Source organism: Etheostoma cragini, chromosome 24 (genome assembly GCF_013103735.1).
Source record: "Etheostoma cragini isolate CJK2018 chromosome 24, CSU_Ecrag_1.0, whole genome shotgun sequence".
NCBI classification, from domain to species: Eukaryota; Metazoa; Chordata; class Actinopteri; order Perciformes; family Percidae; genus Etheostoma; species Etheostoma cragini.
This window is the reverse complement of record NC_048430.1, coordinates 6,318,453-6,344,990: the sequence shown is the minus strand read 5'-3', so window position 1 is coordinate 6,344,990 and position 26,538 is coordinate 6,318,453. Positions and strand designations below refer to the sequence as shown.

The window sequence follows — 26,538 nt, the reverse complement described above, 5'->3', positions numbered from 1 at the left end:
TAGGGCCAGGTGTAATGTCTCAGAAGTATGTAGCTACATACTGTATACATACAAAATACATGGTTGCAGTATAACCTTGATGTTTACTGCTACTTTAGTGTCCGATGTGAAGTAATTACAGCACAGCACCATCTCATGTCAAGCCCTTTTAATTTCTGTGGTTCAATGTCAAGAGAGTTGACAGATCTTCATCACGTCTCCTTTTTTTCTTCCAGTGGTGATATAGTTTGTATTGTAGCTAAAACACGTTTTTTTATTTTTTTATACTAGCAGTATAGTTTTTGTTTTCATTTAGTTTCAGTTTACTAAAAATACTTTCCACTGCTTATTTTCCTTTTAGTTCCGCTATATTAACCCTGACAACGACAGCACTTTCCTGTGTTGTAAAATCTTCTCCTTTGACATTCTAAACTGTGAAAAACAAACACGTACACATATTTTACCCAGGTCGGATTCATACCTGTCCTTTTGGTCGGGAATCCTGTCCAACTCCTCTTCACTTAGGGCGTCCAGTTTGCTTTTGGAGGCTTTGGCAGCATCTTTGCTCTTGTCGTCTTTCTTCTTACCAAACCTGGACAACACAAAAAAGGGACAGAGATGCGACAAGGTAAGTTTTAAATGACCTGAAGGATTCTGTCATAAAGGAATTGTGTATCACGGTTGTGCCCCAGCAACTTCCTTTTCCATCTTTATATCTTAAAATGTTGCAGACAGTGCTTTTACTTTGGAAGGACAGTTTATGCGCTCTAATCCATGTTTTTCGAGACTTTTATGTTGAAACAACAAACTTCACCAAGGCAACAGGGCTTGCACCAGTTGATGAAAGATTCGCTTTTACTCACACAACATGCAAACACCAGACACACACACACACACACACACACACAGCATCACATTTCCAACTGATGATACACTCATGTGCACTACTAGGCCAGGCTTACTCATGTGCGTTTCATTAGGGGCGTTGCCTGAAAAAAGACTGCTTAATGATAGATATGGTTATAATGTCACAGCAGGCATTGACAATCCAGTGTGTGTGTGTACATGAAGAAGGGGAACAGTTGTCACGCAGCATATGGAGCATGAATATTTTAACATTTTGCCCAATAAAATAGCAGTTTCACCACATTGTGCTATGTTTTTGTTATCAACTTTGCCATAACGGCCATCAGCATCATTATCATTCTGGAGCTCTTATTCTCTCATTTTAAAGGCAAAATGTACCTGTCACCTCTGTTTGAGTTATAATGTAGCTCTGCTTCACACTTTCAATAAAAAACATGTCTCATATTCTTCTCTCTCTCTCTCCTTCACATCGTCTTTCTCACCCTCTCTCAACTCCTTTCTCACTGAGCTCCCTCTCTCTGTCTCTCGCCTCCTCCGTCTCACCCACCAACCTACTTCTTTTTTTCCCCCCTCTCGCCCTCTCCTTCCCTTTAGAGCTCCTGCTGAGCCAATCTAATGTCTGTGTTTATCTCATTAACAGCGAGGCACTTCTCATTACTGCTACAGGCAGATACGTGGCCTGAATGGTAACCTGTTGGCCTGGCCGAGAGCAGCGCGCGGCATCACAGCCGCACTAAAACCTGGACAGGGATGCCACGTTGACCTGTCACCATCCTGCAAACCAATTAGTGTTGTTTTGAGCTATTCTTCTCACTTCACTTTTACCTGTGTGTTCCACCACTGCCAGCAGCATGGCAGACATTCACATTGCATATGTTTGGCTGTGAAGAAGGCACAAAGAGGTGACCAATCTTCTTTTTACACAGTTAACAGTCACTTTGTTTTTGTAAGTCCTATGTTAAGGAGGCCCCATGTAAGCATCCTGCACACTCACTTTCACTCAAAGCTTTTAAACATTCATGATCCACACACCGACACACAGATGTTTGCACCTAACATTAGAACCCCTCTCATGTAAAGACATGTGCTTGATTGACACGTCCGTTGTGTTGCACCTGTTAGGGTGACCCTACGTCTGTATGACGCTCAACAAAAAACTCACGTTAAATGTCTTCTACACCACACAATGGTGGAGCCCGGTCACGCCAGAATTATTTTTATCACATTCACATCCTGGAAGGGAAGCTACAATACCATGACTACTTCTTCAGTCTGTATGAGGATTACAGTGTGTTATGATAATTTAAAGGGGCGCTTCAGACAATCTGTATTGCTCTGTTGTTGGGGAATTTGTGAGAGACAGATACGAAAAAAAAAAGAAGAAAAAAAGATCCTGTGACATCCCAATTCTATGTCCCTAGTCTTCCTACACTACACTTCCCAAAATGCATGCCATTAGTGTATTTTTCAGACTTGACATAGCTCCTTTATGCCACAGAAGGCATTATACGAGTATAAAACCACATGCCGAGTAGTACTAACTTCAAGTGATCTTCAATGGCAGAATAGGTGTCCCTTTAAGCAAAACTGGCATCCATTACAGTTTCATCCTGAGCCATTTTAGGAGGTTTAAATCTGATCTGCAACATCTCTGTTTAATCTTAATGTTGTCTTCAGGTGACTGGTACTATCCCTTGTTGTTGTAATGTTTTTCCGCCTCACTTCCTTGAGATCACTTGCCACAGAAACAGTGTGGGTGCTGCAGCAGCGCCTCTTTTCCCCCTGCACATTCTATTTTCTTTCTTGGAACTATTTTAATTTTCTAAGCACTCCCACATTATGCAGGAGCCAAAAGCAGACTACCAATTACCTCAGTGACATAGCATATAGAATTCAGAATTGTATAAAAAAAAACGTCAGCACCATTCGTCTTAGTATGCATCAACAGACATATAATTATATTACACGTAAATATATGATTATCTGAAATCTCAGGTTTATCTGGCTGAAGCACGCATTCACGAGAACACACAACGCAAACCAACACACAAATACACACACACACGTCACATTAATCAACATTCCAAGGGGGCAGAGTTGTCCACAGTTGGACCCATCATTATATCTGCATTAATTAGAAAAGCCTTTTGTTCTCACTGCACTGTCTGGGAAGAAGATGGAAGGAAAGAGAAGGGAAGGGGGGGGGGGGGGGTGGATATGGGACTCCCAATTAGAGACATGTACCTGCCATGAGGGAGGTGGTTATCCCTCGCTATCCCATTATCTAATCCTTTTTTCATCGCCAAAACGCCAAGCTTTTCCCACTGCGGTGAGCCAACTATTTGTTAACGATGGCTCATTGGTTTCCTTTTCTCTCTCCTGGTCTATTCTATTTTTCATTTCTTGCTCTCTGTTCTTTGTTTCATTTATTAATTCTGCCTTTACTGTTCTGTCACTCTATCAGAAATCTGACAGTTAATTTCCTTTCGAAGGCTCAACATCTACTGGATAAAAAATTAATAAAAATGACTGAACTCTACTGTACGCAGAAGCGGAGGACAGCAAATGTACAAACACACACACAAAAATCACACATTTAAAAACAGCTCTATAAAACTAAGTAACTCACACCCATAGACAGCGATCTGGAAACCAATATATTGCTCACAAACGCAGGTAAGCAGCCGCACACACACTCAAGCAGACAGCAATATACATCAACACAGGCAACACACGCACAGCAACTCTGTAGGGAACTGCAAACAGTCTCAAGGAGTAGGACATCTCATTAACTTAACATTATCTACCTACACAACCACTCCATCAAACTCTCATTAGGAGGAGGTGGGGGTCCGGCTGAGTCAGGCTGCTCTGGTGTCCCATTTAATACACTCCCCACTGTCACAGGAGCTACTGGGAACCATTATTAGAGTGTCGCTGTCATCATTAGGCCACCAACTCCTGCCGTTGCCCCCCCGTCACCTCTGAGAGGAGAAGACGCTGGACTGTTCCGTTTGCATTGAACTCTGGGAATGAGAGTACCTGCTGGTACTGCATATTTGCCACTACGCGTGAAGTAAAATTGGGATATAGTATTTATAGCTCCTTACTGAAGAATAATTACAATTCACAAGGAAATATTTTAAAAAAGCATGATTTTTCTACTAAATAATTATACTAACACAATATGTATTTTGTTGCTGTTGTCCATTTTCGAAGACAGCTGTTGAAACTAATTTGTTCATCTACTTTTTAAAGAGCTGATGGTCTTTAATCTTCTGCTTCTTCTCTTCATTTGCCTGAATCCCGTTTGCAAAACAGATTCAGCCATCACAGACGACGACTACGGCACCCCGATTTAGACGGCCAGCCAGTCGCACCGGAAACTCTCTAAGAAACTGGACTGACTGTAATTACTACAGCTATTGTCATTCTCATTACCGCAGGAGAGGCGGAGAGGCGGGGGCCGGTGTGCATGCGCTCAGTTAGCAGTGCTCTAATGAGGCTTTATATGTAACATGGAGATCACAGCTAGTCAGTGTGCTGATGTCAACAACCTGACCTGTGCAAATAGCCCTCCAGGGAGGGAGGAGTAGCTCACTTTATTAGACAAACTCACCTATTACACATCCTTTTCTTGACAAACCGATTTCTGCAGCCACGAACTAAACATGTCCTCTCTGTAGAATGAACAGCATGACGGAGGCCTTTTCTCTAGAAAACTTTCAAGAAATCATCCCTTTGCCTCCGCTCTCAGCATTAGGGGCGCTCTGCTTTCTGCAACTGTGACAACAACTCTGAGGGTGTGCAGTGTGAGTTGAGTGTGCATAGTCTTAATAAGCTTTCCTATCTGGTGCAGCAGGGAGTCAGTGGGTGGTTTGGTTGCTTATCACCAAGCATAACGAGGGAAGTGAGAATGCGGTGTGGCACAGTGTGCGTGTGTGTGTGTAAGTCATGTTTTTAGGAAGAGGATTTAATTGACGTGTGTGTATGTGTGAATCACGTATGTGGGCTCACACGCTCGCAGACTTGATGAAACTCGTGAACACTAAGTGTTTAAGGTGACGCGCACACACGCACGCACACGACACAACTGAAACACACTACTCCACAGCAGAGGAGTGAAAAGACAAAAAAGGAGAAGAGGACGAAGCAAGGAAGGTGGAACACTACATAAGTAAAATATACACATCTAATCTTTCTTTCAGGAAGACCTACCTATTAATCAATGCACTCCTAAATCAATACAGCTGTTATCCTAATGAAAGTACTTTTCTGCTGTGTGTAACTGTCGCATATGTGCAACTAGTCCCTCCTCATTTAACTATAGCCCGGCGTAAATTCGTTCAGGAAGACCTCATTTAATGAATGCTCTCTTCCTAAATGGAATCAGCTGGTGCAGGCCTTCACTTTCCTGCTTAACCAATCAGAATCATACACAAATTGCAAGCGCTGATATACTTGCTTTTAAACTCTGTTCACTGTTCTGCTGTAGCGTATACTGCCATGATCTTAATATTAATCCTATAGTAACCCCCTTAGAAAATATAAGCATGCAAGATGGTCTTGGAGCTAAAACCTGACATGGATTTTATTTAAAATACTATTTTTTTCAATGTGATAAAAACCAGATTGGACAAGCCTCATGGTATTCTGCTTAAAACTTAAATCCCTATCTAACAGAACACCGAGACCTCTTGCAACATGCTCTATGTGTTCTCATGAAAAAGAAGGAGGCGACAAATAGCTCAGAGCAAGTGGAAAACTGGCCAAAGATCCTGTTTGTCTTGGAGAATGAATGAAAGTAAGACACAGAGGCATAAAGAAGCAGAGTCTGTGATAGGGAAAAGAAAGCAAGAGAAAGGCTGAAAAAGAAGAAAAGTAGGTAAGAAAAAAGGAATTAAATGAGCGAGCCAGAAAAAAGGGTAAGCAGGCTAAATAGCCGATCTGCTTTGGGGAATAAACGAGAGACACTAAGAATAAGAAGAGGGGAAGAAAAAAAAGAAGTGAGAGAAAAGAAGAGAGACGGATGCGTGAGCCAAAGCTCCCGTGAAAGTGCGGCTCGGCTGGGGAGGAATAAGAAGCTTAGGAATATATAGAAGCAATGCAGCTGCGTTCAGAGGCACAGGGAGAACAGTTAATCAGCCAAGCAGAAATGTTATCGCAGTAATTAGATTGCTCTGTATGTATTTGGAGAGGAGTGCGCATATCTCAGTGGGGTTTGCAGGATAGAGAGAAAAGGGGGAGACGGATAGAGGGAGGGTGAAAGAGAAACAAACCGAGGAGCAGAGAGAAACGGGAGACACAGAAAGAGAGAGAGAGAGATTAACACTATAGAGAGTTGTGATGTAACACGGAGCCTCCTTCTCCTGTTCTGGCAACGCGGCGCTGCTTCACGGTGAGACTAGTCGGAAAATATTTTGCCGGGCTTGAAATAGACAGAATGACATTGGGGGCAACAAATAGACAACAAGCGCTCTTTAAAATTGGTGTGGTTTCCTGATGGAACTGAGGATCAGGCTAAAAGTAGACTGTCACCCAACAACAAGGTCAAGCCAGGCCACTGAAAGCCCTCTAGTGATTGACAGCACCATCAGCCAATCCTGGCCTCTCTGCAGAAAGCCCCATTTCAATTCGATAAAAAAACTAAAACAGCCAGCCGGTCCCGAGTTTTCCCCACTGGGCATAATTTAATCTAGTTAATTGTCTCTCTTCTCCATACCAGCAATTTGGCCCAAAATTGGCTTCCATAAGTGACACTTGCAGCAATAGGACTAAAAAAAATTAAAGGGTGTGAGAGATGAAACTGCAGCTTAAAAAGATCCACCAGATGCTACGGATCAGTTGAAAACGCTTCACTAAGAACGTATTAATAATGTTAGGAGGGAGATGTGAGTGGAGGATATATCGGTTAGTTCTTATTTTGATATTTAATATACAAGCCGTGTTAACTTGGACGTATGGGTGCATGAGAAGATTCACAATACCTTGCCAAAGAAGCATAGGCACATATAAACTGGTCAGAAGGGGAGGAATCATTTAATTTCTTTTTTAAATGACTGTAATTTACACCTGGAGGAGGCAAGATGGAGACATACAGACAGGTATGAAGACACAGCAGGTTGTTCTCAGGGGACAGAATGCAGATATGGGAAGCTCTTTTTAATCAACGCCTGGCCAGTCCCCCGAGTCCTGATACTGAAAGAAAGGTAGAGGGAAGAGAAGGGAAAGGATGTGCCAAGAAAGGAGGGAATAGGGAAGGACACGGGGAATGGAAGGAAATCAAAAGAAGTGACAAAGAAAAGAAGGAGGGAAGAAAGAAAGAAGGAGAAAGGAGGGACAGGAAAAGGGAGGGATGAGGACTTGAGGAGAAAGAAGAGCGAGACTAGGAAGGGAGGAGGATGAAGACAAAGAATGTGGGGATGCATCATAGACAACAGAAAAGTTAAGAGAAAAAGGGAAGTAAAAAAGGGGAAGAGGGGAGGGAGAATAAAGAGAAGGAGGAAGATTGAGATCAAGGAACGGAGGAGGTACAGAGACGTCAAGAAGAGGAAGAAAAAGGAAACAAATAGTAAGAAAAAAGAGCGCGAGAGAGGGTACTAAACGCGAGAGAGGAGCAGGGCGGAAAGCAAAGGATGGGAGAGAAAGAGCGGATGGGGGGAGGAGAAGTTTATGCTCAGTAGCTGGATTACTGTGCCGTCCATGGGCCGCCTGGTGAAATATGGATTTCCCTTTAATTGTTTGCAATCTGATTTCTGTCATATTTTAGCAATTCCACACAAAAATAGCGCTTGCCACCGGCAATTTGTCTTGTCTTTTCTCTTCTCTCGCCGCTTCTGTCAGGGAGGCCGTTAATATTTAACGAGACCACAGGGCTCCACTCTCCTTTCCCACACCCTGCCATTGTGGAGGTTGCTCTGGTTATGTTGTCTGTGTACAGTATATACAGCCCCAAAAAGTGCATTCATGCATTTCCATTCATGTTTAAGAGTTTAGAAATGAGCGCAAGATTAAGGTTTTAATGTGAGTGAACAAAAGTTTGAATAGCTTGAACCGCATAGTGTTGGCAATGGTGAAAAACGGTGAACTCTGTGATGCTTTTTCAAAATTGTTAACATTTTTCCGGCTGGAGGATAGCTGAGAGGCTAGGTCACCGTGACTCCAGATGACAGCCACTGGCAGACCAGGAAAGGTTAGACTCTTGGCTCCGTGGGCCCTCCGCACATCCTCAGACAAGAAACACTTAACCTTCTCCGTCTGGAAAGCAGAGGTCACGCTCTGTGCATGTTTTAGAGGTAGAAGCAAGGAAAAACACAAGTAGAGAAGGCGGTTGTGTGTGTGTGTGTGTGTTTTCTTGCATGTGCGTGTCATTAGCAGACATTAAATGACAGAGGAAGTTCATCCGTCACTCATGGCATGAAGATGACTGTATAGGACATAACCCCCATTGGAGGTGTAATCGCTTCCTGGCGCCCTGTGCTTTGAGCGTATGTGTGTGCATGGTTGTGTACGTCGGATTGAAAATTGGCCATGTCCTGTTTCCTATGGCCAAATGAATTCCCTTAATTGGCCGGTGAGTGATCGGCAGTCGGCCGCCGAAATGCCGCTGAGCTGTCTGGCTGATACGAATGTGTCTGAACTTCAAAGCGTCCCTCCCTCGGGGTCAATTCAAATGTCATAACTCGATAGGAATTGATGGATCGTGAAACTGATCAACACAAATTGAAGTCTCAGCACAGCGTCTCGTTTGACAATTACCTTATGGGCAATAATTCACTCTACAAATGTGGGTATCATGTTCCTCAATTGGATGAGTCACAGACATTACCGGTAGAAATAAAAAAATTCATTTCCAAATGAGATCTCTGCCATTTGAAAAATGTGACAGCTACTGGCAAAACTCTAGAGCGCATTAGCGAGTGATTAGCTTTCTGGAGATTGCTCCTTACATAACAGGATTTAAATCAGTATTGTAGCATTAGGCAGAGTGATGTTTAATAGATAATGTGGGTGATTAAAGAAGTTAGACAAGAGAATGTATAATAAAAGAGTATAGTTCCCCAAAACTTCCTGGGAAGAAGGAGGTAAACAAGTTGTTTGAAGCCCATGAATAAAGCAATTAATTCTTCAACTGCTCCAGTGGAGCCACGTCACGGTCAAACTGCAGGAGAGTGAGTCGGCATCCCTGCCTTACCCCTCCTCTCCCTCGGATGCTGTAAATAAGAGACAGCTCTGAGCCTAGCGGTGTGGAAAGGGAGGCAGGTGTAGCCAGGGCATGAAAGACAAGAAACATAAAAGAAGGCATGAGTGATGTAGAGAGCGACAAAAGACAGGAGAGACAGAGGGGGGGGGGGAGGAGGGAGCGGTGGGAAGGCCTGTAGTGACTGCCCCTATATCCGCTGATATATATGCATGAGGATTTCCTCATCATCTCCACTGTCAATTCCCCAACCCTGTGATATTTGACTGACAGCTCACATCAACACCAATAAACCTGCACATCATTTCAGGAAAGCTGGCCATCGCGCTGGATGGAGGGTAGAAACAGAGGGAAAAAAGTTAATTTGTTTTTTTCCGGCAGCTGCCGACGGTGATAGCGCCCGTGTCGGTTTGCCTCCACGGCAAAGTTGTAAATTGGAATTATGCCTCAATAGAGGGTATAGGAAGCTGCTTCTGCTTTGCAAAAAAAGCTCATTTGCAACGACTGGAAAGAAAATACTTGGCAGCTTTTTTATATTAAGGGCGGCGGAAGTCTCGCGGAGAGCAAATTGTGCACAAATCTGAATTATGAAAAGGAAAAAGGAAATAGCTGTTATTTTAAGACTGCTTCCGCTCTATGACGGCTGATTCACTGCTTGCTTTGCGTTTCAGGGGTTGCGAGGTTTGGTGGGAAAACTGCATTAGGAATTGTAATGGCAGAGAAGCTTGAGAGCCCTAATGGCTTCAAAAAGCAAGGACTGACTTGAATAAGTAAAATGTGCAAACACAAAGAACATATGATTCACACGGGGTGTTTAATGTGTGTCCAGATATCCAGCTCTCGGCTCCTCTAATTGCAGGTTAAAGCCAACAGCAGATAAGAGCGGCGACATGAACCCTCCGTGGGATTTGCATGATTGCTGTCTCCATTTCACTCATCCCAACCTCTGGCCAACGTACACAACCTGTACCGTACGAGTGTGTGACTACAGTCTGCGAGGCTTTTCCTTCTCCAGGAACATGTACTTAAGGCAGCCCTGATTAGTGTGCCTCGGCAGTGTGCGGCGTACATGTCAAGTGTTGCAATGAAAGGGATTTGTGGCTTTCACATATCTTATTTATGAAAATAGAAAGCGATGAATAGAGAAGGAGCGAGAGTGAGCGATAATGCTTTTCCACAGGAGATAGGTTTGTCCTGTGTGCAAAATGTATGGCCTTATGCATATTTTACAAAAGAGAATACTAACATTAATAAATACTCTCTTGAAGCGTCCACTCCATATTCCCTTTCAGCGCAGCTAACAGCCCTTAATGCCAGATGAGATGGTGGATCAAAGAAATCCACCTGCAGTGCATTAACCAACGGTGGGATTAGGTAATGCACCTCCAATTTACCCCTCTCACAGCTTAGAGTCACTGCTAAGACACCCACACAAACATGTCAGAGGGATTTTGGTATGCCTACCAACACTTTTGACAACCAGGGCCCGCTCAAATAGTTGTCTACCTCTATCCTTCCTTCCTTCCTTCCTTCCTTCCTTCCTTCCTTCCTTCCTTCCTTCCTTTCCAGGTCTTATGTGTTTAAAGTCCCAATCTGTGACTCTGTGAAGATCTGCTTCTGTACTCCATATTGCCAACCAAACAGTGATTAATGCTACAGCCAGCTAAAGCTTTTACATTTGCACTTATAAACACCCACATCTACTCTTTTTCTGGGATCTTCTCTGATGCACAGGAAATTATACTTTGGTTTGTTTAGAATAAACAGGTCAATAACTGGGTAATTATAACACAGCAGACAAAAAAAAAAGAGCCCTGACGACAGATACTTCAGAAAGACAGCCTTGTGCTTGTTTAATTGGCAGGTGGTCTCTGGGACCTCACAGAGCTCATATTAGCACGTCTAATCATAGACAATCACAAACTTGTGTGAATTCAAGTGGGACTTGAGAGCTCATTTTGTCTAATGTAGGCTGGTTAAATCAATAGTTCAGTCAAGGAAACAGAGAGAAATAAACACTCGAGCGTAGAGCGAAGAGACGACAAGGAAGATGGCACAGGGAAGTTACGGAGGACAGAACGAAAAAAAGGAAGGTCGGGAAGGAAGTGAAGGAGGGCTCGTCATGAAACGAAAAGAGGAAGGGAGCGAGGGCTTAAGGAGAGGGAACGAGGAGTGCACAATGACAGCGGTAATCCATCAGAAATCATCTTGCAGTTTGACAACAAGCCTTTGGTTCAGTCGAGTACAGCCCACCACTGCACATCCTGCTGCTCTGCGATAGGATAACAGCGGAACGGACGGCGCTAATTGGCTTGCATCCCTGTCGGATTTCTTCAGCGCCGCAAACAGAGAAGTGTGGGGGAGAAGAGGATATATCATGTTGTATGTGGATTTGTAAACAACAGATCAAAACGCCAGGCTTTCATGTCCCTTAAATTGGCGGAGGGGCTCTGTCACAGCGTGACGTGTGCCGATGGCGACAGCTAAACATTGATCCTGACTGACTGAGTGAGTGAGTGACGGGATGTGGAGACAGACGGGATGTGTCAGTGCCCAGCAGGGCTGGTGGGGCAGTTGAGCAATGAGACACCCGGTGATTGGTTGACACCCACTCAAGATGCAAATGGAGTCCCATGCAGAACGTACAAATACACACACAGCTTCGCCATTCAGCGGCATGTCACTTGGGAGCGACGCTCGCTTGATGACACGAGATGATGTTAGTCACAAGCTTTATCCTTCACACCCTGACCTCCTGATTTAGTCATGTTGCATCAAACCCTAATATGTCTAATCCTCACACAAAAAAACAAGTATGAGCTCAAGCATAAGCTGAGCGCACTACAAGTGATGCCACCAACAACTTTTTCAAAGATGAGAAACTTGAGCACAGGGAACCTTAGCCTTTACTTTGTGACAAAAATAGTGTTGGCAAAGTGTTGGCAAATATGAATCAAAAAATAAAAAGTGGAATGTAAATCTCCTTGTTTGATGAAGTGAAGACACCTGAAACCCCTGACCAGGTTATCCTCTTTGTTCTACGGGAGTGTGCAGATGTGAGAGAAAGCAGCAGTGCAGGCGGAGTTCCAGTGTTAGTCTTTCTTCGGCCTGTCAGTGGCGCAGCCCCCGAGGCTACGTTACAGGCAAAGACTTCACCGCTGTCTGCTGAATACAGACAAGAGAGGCAGTCACCCTCTACGGAGGCAGGTCTGAAGGGCACTGCCATTTGTCTTGGCTTATTTAGCAATCAGGGAGACAGGATGCGAACGGGGCTTAGAGAGTCCGGTGAGGAAAACGAAGAGAATCTAACTCTATATGGTAACATATCTTTGCAAAGCTTTTTCTGGTTTTAAAGGCTGCATTACAGTAAAGTGATGTCATTTTCTGAATTTACCAGACCGTTCTAGCTGTTTCATTATTTGCCTTTGCCTACTTAGTCATTATATCCACGTTACTGATGATTACTTGTCAAGGACATAACAAAAGCACCAATAGTCAACCCTACAGCATCAATATTGAGGTGTTTGTCCTGTGATATTTGGTTTTCTCCAAATTGCCCAGCTCTATAATACAATCCTGGCATCATGATACAATTCCACTAAAAGCCAACAGATGATAATATTAAATCTACACTGAATCACATCTGACCATCCCGAATGATTACACCCTGATTAGACCAATTAGAGTCATTTGTAATGACAGCTGGATAAGTGTAGCTAGTTCAATATTAATTGGACACAACAGTATGGGTGTCGGAACTTTTCAACCTTTTACATCTCCCTCCTACATCAGCCTTCCCTAATTGTTGACCTTTAATTGAAGCACTTTCCCGATGCCAGCAGGTGTTAGACTCACACCAGCTGTGCAGAGATGGGACACACTGTATGTAGAGTTAGGACGTGGGCATATAAAGGATTTAGCAGAAAAACAAATGTTGCCACGACCAACGTGATCTCCAGAGGTCACCTTACACCCAGCTGTTTGCACCATACTGCCGCCAAAAACAACTTGTTCTTCAAATACTGGCGCAGCTAAGCTAAATATTTATGGCTGCTGATGAAAGGACAAAGCCGACTTCCAACATTTCTTGTGCTAGCTGCTGTTGTGGGCCCGTCCATTGCGGAGGTAAATTGAGGTCATATGTTTATAATTTGCCCTTTTCCTAATGCTGCTATTGGAGTAAAATAACATTTGAGAGCTGCGATTAGATTGAACCGCGCAATACTCCAGCTAATTAAGTCATATTTCAAGTTCAATAACGATCAAGTCGGCCAGATAAAGGCCAGGGAGAGAAAGGCTAGTGTGTGCTGCAACAATCGAGAAGCTCTTCATACAAGACTCTGTTCTATTGTTGAGTTAGAAAAGCACTCAGCCTCTGGGCTTGGACGAACAGTGGGATGGATTTGAGTGTTTCTGGCTATTGTTGCCAATTCAAAAGGATGAGTTGGCAAAACGAGAATGAAAACGTGTGTAACTACATTCACATAACGTGCATAAAAGCCAGCATGGGTTAAGACTAGGTCTGTGAAGTGCAGGGCTTCTTCTTCTTTTGGTTATAAAAAAAGGTTTGAAATTAGATCCAGGGACTTTTCACTAATACACCTCACCTAGAATGACAAGAAATGCTGTTTTACTCATACTCTACGATCCAAAGCAGTTGCAGAGCCGCTGCCACACACTAAGCTCCTACGATGCCTACTTACAAAGTCTCGCCTTTTACCTGCCAGACTCACGCTTTACCGGCTCCTAACATGATCGTCCGTGATGTGCAAACTTCAGACTTCCTCACAGTCAAAAGGAAATAAAAATTGTGCATCCGAATAATAAAACTCTCACTGTGAAGCCAACGTTCCTTATTTCCCTCACAGTGAGCTTTACAGTGAGGTCATTTACACTCACCAGTGTTGCTACATGCGTGTGTAAAGTGGCGCAGCAATAAAAAAAGATCAGATGCTCCGAATCACAACATGAGATTCGAATTGACGGCTCGGTGACTGCCTCACCAACATTTAGAGGACAGCCTTAATAAAGGCAGGAGATGGAAAGAGAGGGTGATGGAAAGAGAGTATGAATTAATGGAAGACAGAAACAGAAATCCCAGCACTAACATATGAACAGAGACACGAGGGAACACCAGGAAACGGTACTGTATGCTTGTGGAGTTTAGATGCAGAGATTACTTCCCTAACACAAACACAATCTGTCACACAGCTAGCAGTGTCAGCTGCTACATATTCTGCTGCAGAGAAACAGCAGAAGCTCGGTGTGTGTAATGAATGGAACTATTCACGACAAAGACAAAGTAAAGCACATTTTATCGGGGAAGTATAGTGCAAGCTGGACAGGATTTTAGGTTGGTTACACTCAATTGCAACCTGCCTGACATGTGTTCCTGTATGGACCTCTGGCTGTCTGAGTGCGCGTCCTTCATCTTGCCCTACTCTCCACCGCCAGCCTAAACATGTGAACATCCCTTCCATTACCGCCCTGGACACTGTGGCCGATTGGATTCTTATCTGCCATCTGTAGGCCAACGTTCAGTCTGCACTATCTCTCACCACAGCCTAATTGAATCTCAAGTGTTGGAAGTGCAGTGATACACTGACCACTCCGTGTCACTGCCAATAGATAAGGATTGCCATTGGAGGATTGGACCGCCACAATCCCGATGGGGACACGTTGATAAAGGGGGTGACAAGCGGTTTGGGTTAGTACTGTGTCGGTGGGGCTTTACTTGGATTGAGAGATAATGGATACCCTCCATTACAGCAAGGGTTGTGTTCATATCCAATAATCCAACTTCCCATAATCTTGCTGGGCTCAGAGGGTAATATGTTGAAATTGAACCAGGGGAAAGTAGAGCAGGGTACATAAAAACCTAAATTGTATGGTTTACAGTACAGGAGCGACATCAGATATTTTGTTACCTGAACAACCTGAACAATCTGTGCCACACCGGCCCAGCAAAGGAAAATAGCCGTTAGCACTAATTCTCAGCTGGAAATCCGTATAGTTTGAAAACAGAAGTAATCACTGCGTTGTTGATCCTCCAGGAAGACCTTGGGGTTTGGAGTAGTGATGAAGCACAAGCCTCATTACCTGCTCTGCTTCAGCTCACATGCTTCTAGTTTGGCAGTCTGCCTTTTAAAATGTAGAGAATCAAGGGAGTGAATGGCTGTCTGTGGAACTGCTGTGCTGAATTTATCATTGAATGCTTGACGCTGCAAAGTCGAAATGAAAGAAAATGTTGTTTGAAGTAAAAAAAACATGTGACCCATGACTGATGACTTATATGGAGGTTTAGATATTAAAGGATTTAGAGACTTCTTACCTTAAGAGGCCAAATCCTTTCTTTTTGGTCTTCTTCTCCGGATCATCCACAGAATCTTCTATTTTCTTCTTCCCTTTGCTCTTTTTCTCTTTCTTCTTCCCTTTTGTCTTCTTCTTCTCCGTCTTGCCGTCCTCTATGTCCAGGTCCTGGCGAGAGGAGCCGCTGGCGGGTGTTTCAAGGCCGGAGCTCTCCTCCGACATGTCTGAGGAGGGCGAAGGGCAGAGGTTGCAACGTACGCACACAACTGGGATTCATGCTCATAAATGCAGCTGCACGTATCACATGAATCATTTCAATCAGTATGGATGCACGGTTCACTGTGCTGTTGAGGCATCTGTTCAGTAAAGCTAGTTGGTCCTTTATAAGGTAGTCTTTCTCTCAGTGCAGGGGGCTGGCCGGAGGCAAGTCTCTGCAACTGGAGGACAACTAGGAGCAGTTATACGGGTTGAATTTTCTCCTACATGTGAAAACCAACCTAAGTGGGTCTAACAGTCATTGCAATGCTTCGCATTTGTGGTTTGATGTTTTGAAGTGTCAGAACACAGATTTGCGTGACCTGCTAAAGAAAGAAAATATAACTTGTATAACTGCCATTCTGCGCCAAAATGGGGAAGTCAGACCTCTCCTCTAATACGACTGCAGACGCGTCATTTTATACACTCCAGATCCTTTCTAAAGATCATTAGACAACATTCTGCATGAAGTCGCCCATTTCAGCTAACACAGAGGATAATTTTTTCAGTAACCACACACGCACGCGCGCGCGCACACACACACACACACACACACACACACACACACACACACACACACATCAACATCCAACATGTCTGAGTTCACAAGGTAGAGCTTTAAAAATATGCTGCTGTAAGATATAAAGTTGCTCTCCCTAAATTGCTGAGTGGATAAAATCACGTAGCATTTCATTAAGGTACTTAGGCTAAGCACTGTCCCTTGGCAGGCCTCTGGCGCTTCTTGAGTGCCAGTGTGTTGTAAAGCCTAAGGGATGTGCATTGGCAGTGTAGGGTCTAATTTAAAATGGATACAACGTCTAGGAAAGATATCCCATATTGCAGCAATAGTGACAGTCCGACATTAGAAAAGGAACATCCTTTGAAGTTTTGGTGCTTTCTTTTTAGGGTATAATTTCACACCTCTGTAAAGTCTGGGCCCACTCTTTCTGATTCCAAAATGCGAATGAGAAGTCTTACCGTCTTCAGAAGGGCCATCGTAGGACTTGTCGATGGCGAGACGGAAACTCTGGTTGGCCCCCCGGCCCCGGACCATGTGTGGCCGCGGCCGGTGGAAGGGCACCTGGGCCTGGCTGTGACTCTGCTTGGCCTCCGACATGGCCGTCTGGAGACTCTCCAGGGAGCTGGACTTCCACAGGCCCAGGGTCGGGCCCAGCGCTCCGTCAGCTGACGGATCTGAAGAAAACAAAAGAGACATGAGAGGGCGGGAGGGCCTGTGAGCGATGAGGTGGACGGATGTTAAACAGGATGAGCGGGAGACAGGGAGGGCAGAAGAAGCCCGGTTGATGGAGGAGGAGGGAAGGGTGCTCCATATCAGAGCTGCTGCCACTGATAAAAATGAGACAGGAGGATTTTAAACAGATCATAAGCTTTTAGCAAAATTCCCTCCACTGCTTACAAAACATCACCTCCTACATTCATATTTCCTTAATTAAAAGGGCCTTTGCATTAAACTTTTTTAAGTATTAGTGCTCCCTGAGACTGAAGAGAGGCTGAGATCAGTTCATTGCAGGAGGGGATGAGTTACGGGAGGGAGCACTGGAATGAGTCCATACTTGGTCTATTTGTGCCAGATTAGGGCTCATCCAGTCTAAAGTTATGCATGTGTCTACTGAACCAGATCAAGGCTGTCCAAAGTTGATGGCGGCATTAAACCAACGTGCCTCATCTTTAGTCATCTCTTGTGAACTGTATTTTTTGCTCCTCTTCCTCCCCTTTTGTTTGTGCTTTGTCTATTCTTTGATTGGACTGGCGGTTGGATTTAACATCATTTCTTTATGTCATCTAAACATATGAGGAAAACTGCATTGACTCTAGACCACACTTTATATTAACTGATTAACCCCGCTGACCCTGGCTCTTCAGGGCAGCCTTCTGCCTCAACCGGCTACGACTACACAATATAGGATCGCCTGATCAATCAGCTGATAACCTGCGCAATCAGCGTCAGCTCACACACTTCCTCCCTAATGGATATAGCTTTTTGGATTGAAGCTCAAAGAGCTTAGAACCAGAAATATAAAGCTATGAAGATGAACTGTAGAAATAGAGGGAGAGGGAAGCAGAGGAGAGAGGGTGACAGAATTGAAGAGAAAGCCAGAGTGCTATAGGAGCGACATAAAGGAGGGGAAAAGAAACAATCGATGAGGTGGAGTGGTACAGAGACAGATGAGGAGCAGCACTATGGGAAGTGACAGGCTCATGCATAAGCCAGAGAGAGAGAGAGAGAGGGGGAATGAATGAGCTGCCATCATACTGTACTCAGGTATGGCCTCCAACTCGAGAGAGGAAGAAGGGGAAGACGGAGGAGCGGGAAAGTGATGAAGGCCACAGCTGATCCAGCAGGGGATTGGAGAGCAGGGGGGAGGAGGCGCCAGGAGAAAGGGAAGGTTTGAGGAAAAGCAGAGCTGTTGGGAAAAAAACAGGAGAAAATGAGTCAAAGGAGAAGAGAGAGTCAATGGCGAGCCAAAGTTGGATCCGCCTGCACGCTGCGTGAGAAATTAAAGGGACAGGTGACCAAGAGCGGTGAAGGAAAAGCCAGAACAGAAACCGCACACTAACCCATCCCAGGTGTGTAGCACAATGTAGCGCTGACAAGCACTCTTCAAAGATGTTACAGACAGGTCGCAAGCAGCGGTTTTATTTTTCCCCGTCTGAAAACTTTCCTGTAGGGATGACTTTCTCGCATCATTGGCACTCGCTGCTTAAGACGTTATTTCAGAGGCTTCAAAGCTCCGAAGAAGAGCGGGGAAAAAGGGGACGTGAAACTGAAGCGGCAAAAGAGTTGAAGGAGTAAGCGGAGCGTTGCTGCCTTTTAAGTCCTAAATTGACTTTCTGAGAGGAAGTGGGATTTATGGGAAATAAGGGGTTATAAATAGAGAGGGGGGAGCGCTCAGGAATAAAACGCTCAATTTGAGAGGCAGGATTTGTGTCACAAATGTAATTACGGCTGTCCAGCTCACAGCCTGATAGAATTAAGCTCCTTGCCAGCGCACAGCTCCACTATACAGAGAAACGGTGTGTGTCTGAACGTGTGGGCGTGTGTTTGTGTGCACTCCAAAATGTGGCAATTTTGGTCCAAAATAAAAAAAACACACCAAGAAATGTAAAATACTGCCTGTGTGAGATAGTGGCGTGTGTCCTTGACCGCTTCAGATGAATTTGGAGAAGGAATATGAGCACACAAGATGTGTGTTTGTGTGTGGGGCAGCGAGTGCTCTCATTCCATGCGTGTCAGGCGGTTGAGGCTGGAGGTAAATGAATAATGAGGGTTTAATAGGATGGATGAGCGAGGGAGAGGTGGCTATCATCGCCAGCCCAATCCAATGGAGGGTGAAATCAGCGTTTATCACATATCGCTGCCCGCTGGGCCAGCAGATGCTCTCGCGCATCCGTTCGCATCATGCCTGCCTGATTGCTACTGATTCAAGCTGGTGCACAAATTTGACAAACAGCCTAACAGCCAAACAGGCCAGGATGGTGGCAATGCCCTTCACAGCTGTAACACTCCGCCATCCAAGATCAAGCAATAATGTCACCTCTTCACTTTCGTTGTGTTGGCGAGTAGCGAAGTGGCAGGGCTTATTTAGCTTGTCAGAAGTAACATTTGCTGCAAAGAAAAGGTAATGGCAGTGGGAGCAATTCAAAAGCTTAGATGGACATTAAGCTCCCAGAGCAATCGTCAGGACAAAATATGATTAACTGTTAGAAAAATATCTCTTTTCAGTGTTTTAGAAAGCACATGCAGTATAACCTTCAGGGAGTAGTCAAGTACAAATCCAAAAGTGTATTTCAGTAAAAAAACATCCAATTAAGGAGCTTAAAAGTCTGAAGTGAATGATTGAAGCTAAAGATTGCTCTTTGTGGATGCTGGATAACACACACAGCATTCAAAACACTTCGCTGTTGAATTATGGGTGAATATTTGATGTATTGCTGCTGTTGCGTGGTGTTTTGGTCCTGATTTTTGCTTCTGATTGCTTTCTAAATGTCCTACAGCTCTGACAAACGCCTCTGACCGGCTTCTTTTCTCCAGCAATTGCAGCCAATGCCTCATCATTTTACAAACTCTGCACTATCTGGGCGGTTATTTTCTCCCCTTCTACATGAGAAAGTAGTTCCCAAGCAATGTGTTTCCATGCGTCGTTTCTCTTATTCAAGTCCCAGAAGATTGTTTGAGTTGTACAGTCCAGACCTGGGACCTCACTGACCATGACAATCAACTTTCTCTAAATATTTTGCTCCATCCAAGTTTCTTTATCTTTCTTTTTTGCATAGAAACAAAGCTGATCTAATTAAAACTGATGACCATAACATAAAGCCTTGTGTCATTAATGTATCAATGACACTCCTATGTTGAGGGACATTGAAAATATTGTAGTAAGTAAACTTTCAAAAGGTAAAAAAAAAATTATTATTATAAGAATTAAAGGGGAACTATGCAGTTTTTAACTTAAGTGAACAACTTTGGAGTCATTGGAATGCTTATATGACATCTATCAAGTTGAATGGCGGTCGTCTTACCCCCCCCCCCCAGCGCCGGTGAGCGGGAAAAAAACACCCTTGCAACTTTCGGCTGGCGAGTCGCCAGCCTCAGCGTCGGGAAGCATCGTGTGACATCAGGTCTCGCGATGTAACAGTGCTGCTTCACTGCACACATATGACCATTCCCAGTTTTTCACACACTCGTCATGGCTGAGCCGGCAAAAAAGAAGCAGAAAGCTAAGAAAGCAATTTCAGAGGAACAGAGAAAGAGGAAACGGCAGACTGACTGAGCAAAGAGACAGACACAAGTAAACATCCATCCATTCATCCATCTTAGTCCGCTTATCCAGTATCGGGTCACGGGGCCAGCAGCTCCAGCAGGGGACCCCAAACTTCCTTTTCCAGAGCCACATTAACCAGCTCCGACTGGGGGATCCCGAGGCGTTCCCAGGCCAGGGTGGAGATATCGTCCTGGGTCTTCCCCGAGGCCCCCTCCCAGCTGGACCTGCCTGAAACACCTCCCTAGGGAGGCCCCCAGGAGACCACCAGATGCCCGAACCACCTCAATTAGCTCCTTTCGGTGCTGAGGAGCAGCGGCTAAACTCCGGGCTCCTCAGGGATGACTGAGCTTCTCACCCTCTCTGAGGGAGACGCCAGCCCCCTACTGAGGAAACCCATTTCGGCCACTTGTTCCCTGGATCTTGTTCTTTCAGTCGTGACCCAGCCTTCATGACCATAGAGGGTAGGGTAGGAAACAAAACTGACCGGTAGATCGAGAGCAACATGCAGCAGGCGAGCAAAAAGCAAGAGAAAGAAGCAAGAAAGCAGCAAAGAAACGGCCAAAGCTGCAAAGCGCCCCTATTAAAAATACTACTTAACTTTTGATAAGACTAAAAAAAAAGACTTCTGGGATATGTGGTGTAGGAACAACCTGAATGCCATAAAATGTTGATAACACAGAACCAATAACCACATTAAAATGGAGCTTGCATTTCCCACTAAACACACAAACACTCCAGAATCCAATAACACCCACTCAGAGTCCAACACCTGCTTGAATATTGCGGATGTACAGTATGCACAACAATTGCCAACACCCACCTACACACATGCCTAACCTGCACACATCTCAATGTGTGCAGTTGTGACTTTAGTGAAGGTGGTCTAGTCTGTACTGTGCAGACAGCAGGGTAGTCTTTGCCTAAAACGTAGCCTTGGGCTCCTGCTGTGTTGACAGGCCCTGCAAAGACTTACACCGCTCCATGAGGCTGCTTTGAACTTTAAAAGTGAGAGTGACACACCTGCAACCTGTCATGGTGAGGCACACCGATACAACTGGTTCTCTACTTTTATGTCACGGGGGTCAAAACACTTTCAATACTGATATTTTGTGTGAATAATGTAAAGAAAATAATTGCAGTCAGACTCTAAATGTCTGTCAGATCTGAATAAGTCTGCCATTAGCTCTCGAATTATTTCACCCAATGAACACAAGAAAAAAAATGTCCAAATTATAGGTTTTGCCATGACAAATTGAACACGCACACGCACACAGACACACACACACACACACACAGAAAACGAACGCGAGCACACACACACACACACACACACACACACACACAGCTAAGCCCAGCCACCGTGTCTTACCTATTACTCTATCCAATCAACCAGGTGGCTAACAGCAAACTATTAAAACACGATATTGTCTCATTTATATTAAATTTAATATTGTTGTACTAAGCAAAACATTCAAATAGACACACTTGCACACAAAACAAACCCTAGCACGCTGCTGAACCCTCCCGCAGTGACTCAGCTGGCCTTTAACACTTACCTACCTACTGGACTACAATGTGCTTCGCAGCAAGCAGCTTTGCAGCACACTGGCTGAAAGGTTGCCACGGTTACAAGAAAGTGCCCCCTTCATCAAAACTGCTGGGGGTGACAGTGGTGGTATGGAGCAGGTGTGTGTGTGTGTGTGTGTGTGTGTGTGTGTGTGTGTGTGTGTGTGTGTGTGTGTGTGTGTGTGTGTGTGTGTGTGTGTGTGTGTGTGTGTGTGTGTGTGTGTGTGTGTGTAGAATGATGGTGAGTTGCCAAGGAGACACTTTGGCCAACAGTGAAAAGGGGCTTGTTGCTTCCGGCCATAGTTCTTTAAACCGGGTACATGTAGCACAGACACACACATATGAATCACTACAGTGGTCAGAGATATGCTTATAGAAACACACATGTAGGTCACAGATCCATCCACACACACACACACACACACACACACACACACCTTTCCATCTAGCATTCAATCTCAGGGCTAGCCAATAAAACCTGGAGCCATCTTTCTGGAGACCTGTAAAGGCAGGCTCGGACCTGCAATGCAATCCTCTATAAAAACACAGGGCGCGCACACATGCACACGCACACACACACCTGTAAAAGAAAGCCTGCTCTCAGTGTCACCCTTTGCAATAAAGGGCACTGAATTTAATCCAACAGAAGCATTAAACACACTGTTACAAGGGACACAATGGTCCCCTTCCTGTGTTACACTGTTTCAATAAAAGTTATGTAATGCAAGTGAAGCCAGAACAACGTGAATTGCAATAGATAGTAACAAATCTCATCTCAATAAATGTTTATGAATGTATTTAAGTTCTTTAAACTACACAAAGTAATGGAAAGAACACACAACAGGACTGTTCATGACACTAATTGCATTGCTTCATCTTAGATTAAATGTACTGAATACAGGCTTTTAAAGCTTTATCGGAGCAAACCTTTGCTGACATGTGAGACGTGTAAAGAGTCAAAAGCATGGCATGACGCATGTACTGCAGGCATGGACAAAACATCTCATGAAAAAGCCAAAATCAAGAATGTGTTTCAGCTTAATATTCTTAAAACGTTGACACTTTCCTACTCCAGCTGTGGGGCACTGACCCAATCCCATTGGAGCCTTCTGAAGATGAAAATCTTTCAGAATTGGTCAAATAAATAAATAAAAGGGCTCAGTAATCACCAGAAACACCTGGGCACTGTAGTTTTCAGCAAACGTCATCAAACAGGGGGGGATTGGACCATTTATAAGGGACTATTTTCATCTGAGGATTAATACATATTTGACTACCACAGTGAGTGTCTACAGCATATTCTTCATTCTGACTTCTTAACATACAACAAACTTGACTTCAGACCAAATTACTTCAGACAACTGTAAAGCCAGCAAAATCTAATCTAATTCATGTTATGGCCGATCAAAACTCCACTCCAATTAAAGACCTGTCCAGTCATTAAGCATCCCTCCGTCACTATCTGAATGCACTCAGCTATATCCGAGGCAGAGGATGGAGCGGGATGGAGGCGCTGCTCTGGCAGTAATTGGGTTTAGCTGTTTAGATGTATGAGAGAATGGGGACATATGGGCCGTGTGTATTCAGCCTCCGACTAGATGAATGGCTTTAATAACTGGAGGGGACTTAAAAGGCCATTTCATAATTATTGCTTACCTCTACTGGATTACAGCAGCGCAGGGGGTTGGCAGAGTATGGATGAGGTTTGGAGCAAACAGTGTGGAGCGGGACATGTGCCATTTGTAAAAGTGTGGTGGATAAAAGTGCTTGTGCATTGAGGTAGAACTGTAGAGTGCACGCACAGGCGCACACACACACACACACGCAATGTTGAATCCATTCAAATTGCTGCAACATGACGACTTTCAGTTTAAATCAACAATGACACGTTGGATGCAAAGAAGGGAGGGAGGGAGGGAAAGAGAGAGAGAGAGGGCGCGGGTTTAGGATCGAATGACAGCAAGAGGCAGAATTACACAACACCCAAAGAAAGTGTAAAAACGAAGCAGAGGCTTCTGCGCTGGCAGGACGACGGCTGGTTTTAAAGTTTTAAAGTGCGGAGAAAAAATAAAAGGGACCGATGGGGTGCACAGAACAACGGCACCGGTGGGCGTGCTGTAGAGTTAGCCGTAAGCTTGGGAGAACGGAGTATCCTGTCAACAACGGATATCTTGAAATGATCATCAGAAAACACACACATGGAGAGAAACATAAAAAAGACACAACTAGAAATTGGAGCAACATCACAAGCAAATGCAAGTACATGTGCAGTATTGCAGAAGAATCCTCTGCACAGCCTCAAATGTGGTGTGTTTGTGCACGCTGGATGAGCTCCCAGGTGTGTTGTAAGAGGGCAGCCTGCAGCCAAGGGAGATGACACACACACACACAAACACACACACACACACACACACACACACACACACACACACACACACACACACACACACACACACACACACACACACAAAGAGATGCTGAGCTCTTCTGACTTGGTAGAGGAAACTGAGACTAGACCATGTTCACCATAATCACATAAGGCTGGAACAGATACAGCTGCAGAGAATGGGGAGAGAGAGAGAGAGAGAGAGAGAGAGAGATAGATAGAGAGAGAGAGAGAGAGAGAGAGAAGGAGAGAGGACTAAAGATAACAGAGAGAGCGTGAATAAATAGGATCAGCCTGTTGAGAGAAAGAGAATTGAAACAATCATAAAGCGGGAATCGGATGTAGCAAAGAAGGAGGGAGAGACATAAAGAAAGAGAGACGAAGGTTTGGGATTGAGAGGATCCTAAAAATGGGGATGAGCCTGGCGACAAAGAGCAGGAGACAGAACAATCAAGAGAGAAGCAACTGGGAAGAAGCAGGGAAGAACGAGAGCGGTGGCAAAGATGAAAGTGAAAAAAGAAGGGGAATAAACGAAAAGCTCTGTTGAGGATGGAGATTCCTAAGACGGGAGAATCCAGAGAGAAGAAAGAGAGAGAGGGAGAGTGGGACAGCATGAGTAAGTGGCAGTAAGAAAGATGGAGCGAGAGTAGAGAGAGATTGAGAGAGTTAGAAGAGTGAAAGCGCTCCTCACAGCGGCTCGAGCCAGAGAGAAAAAGGGTTTTAGCCAGATTAAAGAAGCCAGGCAGGCCTCTTAAGATCATCCGCCTAATGAAATATGTCAAAGCCCATAAAGAAACACTGAGGCCATTTAGGAAGGAGGGTGGGGGTGTAGCGCAGGAAGCTGGGCAAATACACTGCGTCAGCAAAAATGAAAAACACGCAAAAGCCCTGTCAATACACATTAGCTAAGACGTCAAGGGGAGAGGAGACGAAAAAAAAAGAAAGGAATGCTGCAGCAGGGAGATGGATCGCTTTATATATCATAAGGGTTATGGGTGCTGATCAGAAATGCCAGAAAACCATAGCAGCAGCAGAGGGGGGGGGGGGAATATCATGGAGGAGGCGAAGCCACTTGTGTGAATGCTGAGTGTGGGGGATTTGAGGTCACCAGCAGTGCTCGGGCCATTTGAATTCCACAGGCAACAGGCTTAGTTGGCTTGTTGCAGGTGGATATAGAAGATTGGAAGATTGGTGTGTGTGTGTGTGTGTGTGTGTGTGTGTGTGTGTGTGTGTGTGTGTGTGTGTGTGTGTGTCAGAGACACAGATGGAGTCAGGCCTGTTTTGCACTAAAGTGCTGGTCATGATTCCTTTCTTATATACAGAAGAGGATTAAGGCCACTAGTGAAAATGTATTTGAGTTCTGACTTAATTCTCTGAATTCAGACTTTATTCTCAGAATTCTGGAATTCTGACTTCAAGTCAGAATTCAGAGAATAAGGCCAGAATTCAGAATCCTGAGATTAAAGTCAGAATCCTGAGATTAAATTCAGAATTCAGAGAATAAAGTCAGAACTCAAATAAAATGTTCACCATTGGCCATTTGAGCCCTGTTGCCATATTGAAATAGTCTGGGTGTTCTGAATGAGAGGAACCTACACTGCTGAACTCCACAGTCAAAAACATGACTCCTGCAGCCCAGCTCGAGATGGTCAGCAACACAACAACAACAACAACAGTGACTCAGTGGAAGTTCATGCTCTATGTGCTCCTGCATACAGCCCTGCAACTGCCGTGTAGATTACATGAATTTAGGAACACTTTAAAGCCCCTTTCAGACAGGGAACGCCTAAAATCTGTTAAAGTGATGGCTTTACCTCACTTCCACATCCACTGCATCAATTTACCTTCCCCCGCGCGACATTTAGCTCCTGTTACACGAGAGGGATGTCAAGGAAAAAGAGTGTTCTCGCAGGCCGCATCGCTGATGGATTTTCAAACTTATTTTGGGGTTGAAGCCTTGATAACGTATCAGCGTGAGAGATGCCCAGTCGACACCTTCTCACAGTGAATCCCCTAATAAATTAATTTCATCAATTTGATCATTTCCTATCCTTGGCAAAATTGGCAGACGGCAAAACTCTGCTGCCTGCTTTTATAAAGGCTGACAAGCGCGGCATAACAATATGTTAAACCGGGATCCTTGCTTTTACCTTTTGGGTAAAAGTGACTCGGCACATGAGACTGACGTTTTA

General features: G+C 44.5%; 1 protein-coding gene across 2 annotated transcripts in view; it reads right to left on the bottom strand.

The window, feature by feature from the left end:
- pard3ba (par-3 family cell polarity regulator beta a) overlaps positions 1-26,538 on the bottom strand; it is a 133,525-nt gene that overhangs the window by 36,360 nt on the left and 70,627 nt on the right. For both annotated transcript variants that reach the window (XM_034864714.1, XM_034864715.1), the window contains exons 19-21: positions 16,589-16,804; positions 15,378-15,579; positions 461-571 (exon numbers count right to left, since the gene is read on the bottom strand). In XM_034864714.1, the coding sequence (XP_034720605.1) occupies positions 461-571; positions 15,378-15,579; positions 16,589-16,804 (529 nt within the window). The remainder of the gene's footprint in view (positions 1-460; positions 572-15,377; positions 15,580-16,588; positions 16,805-26,538) is intronic.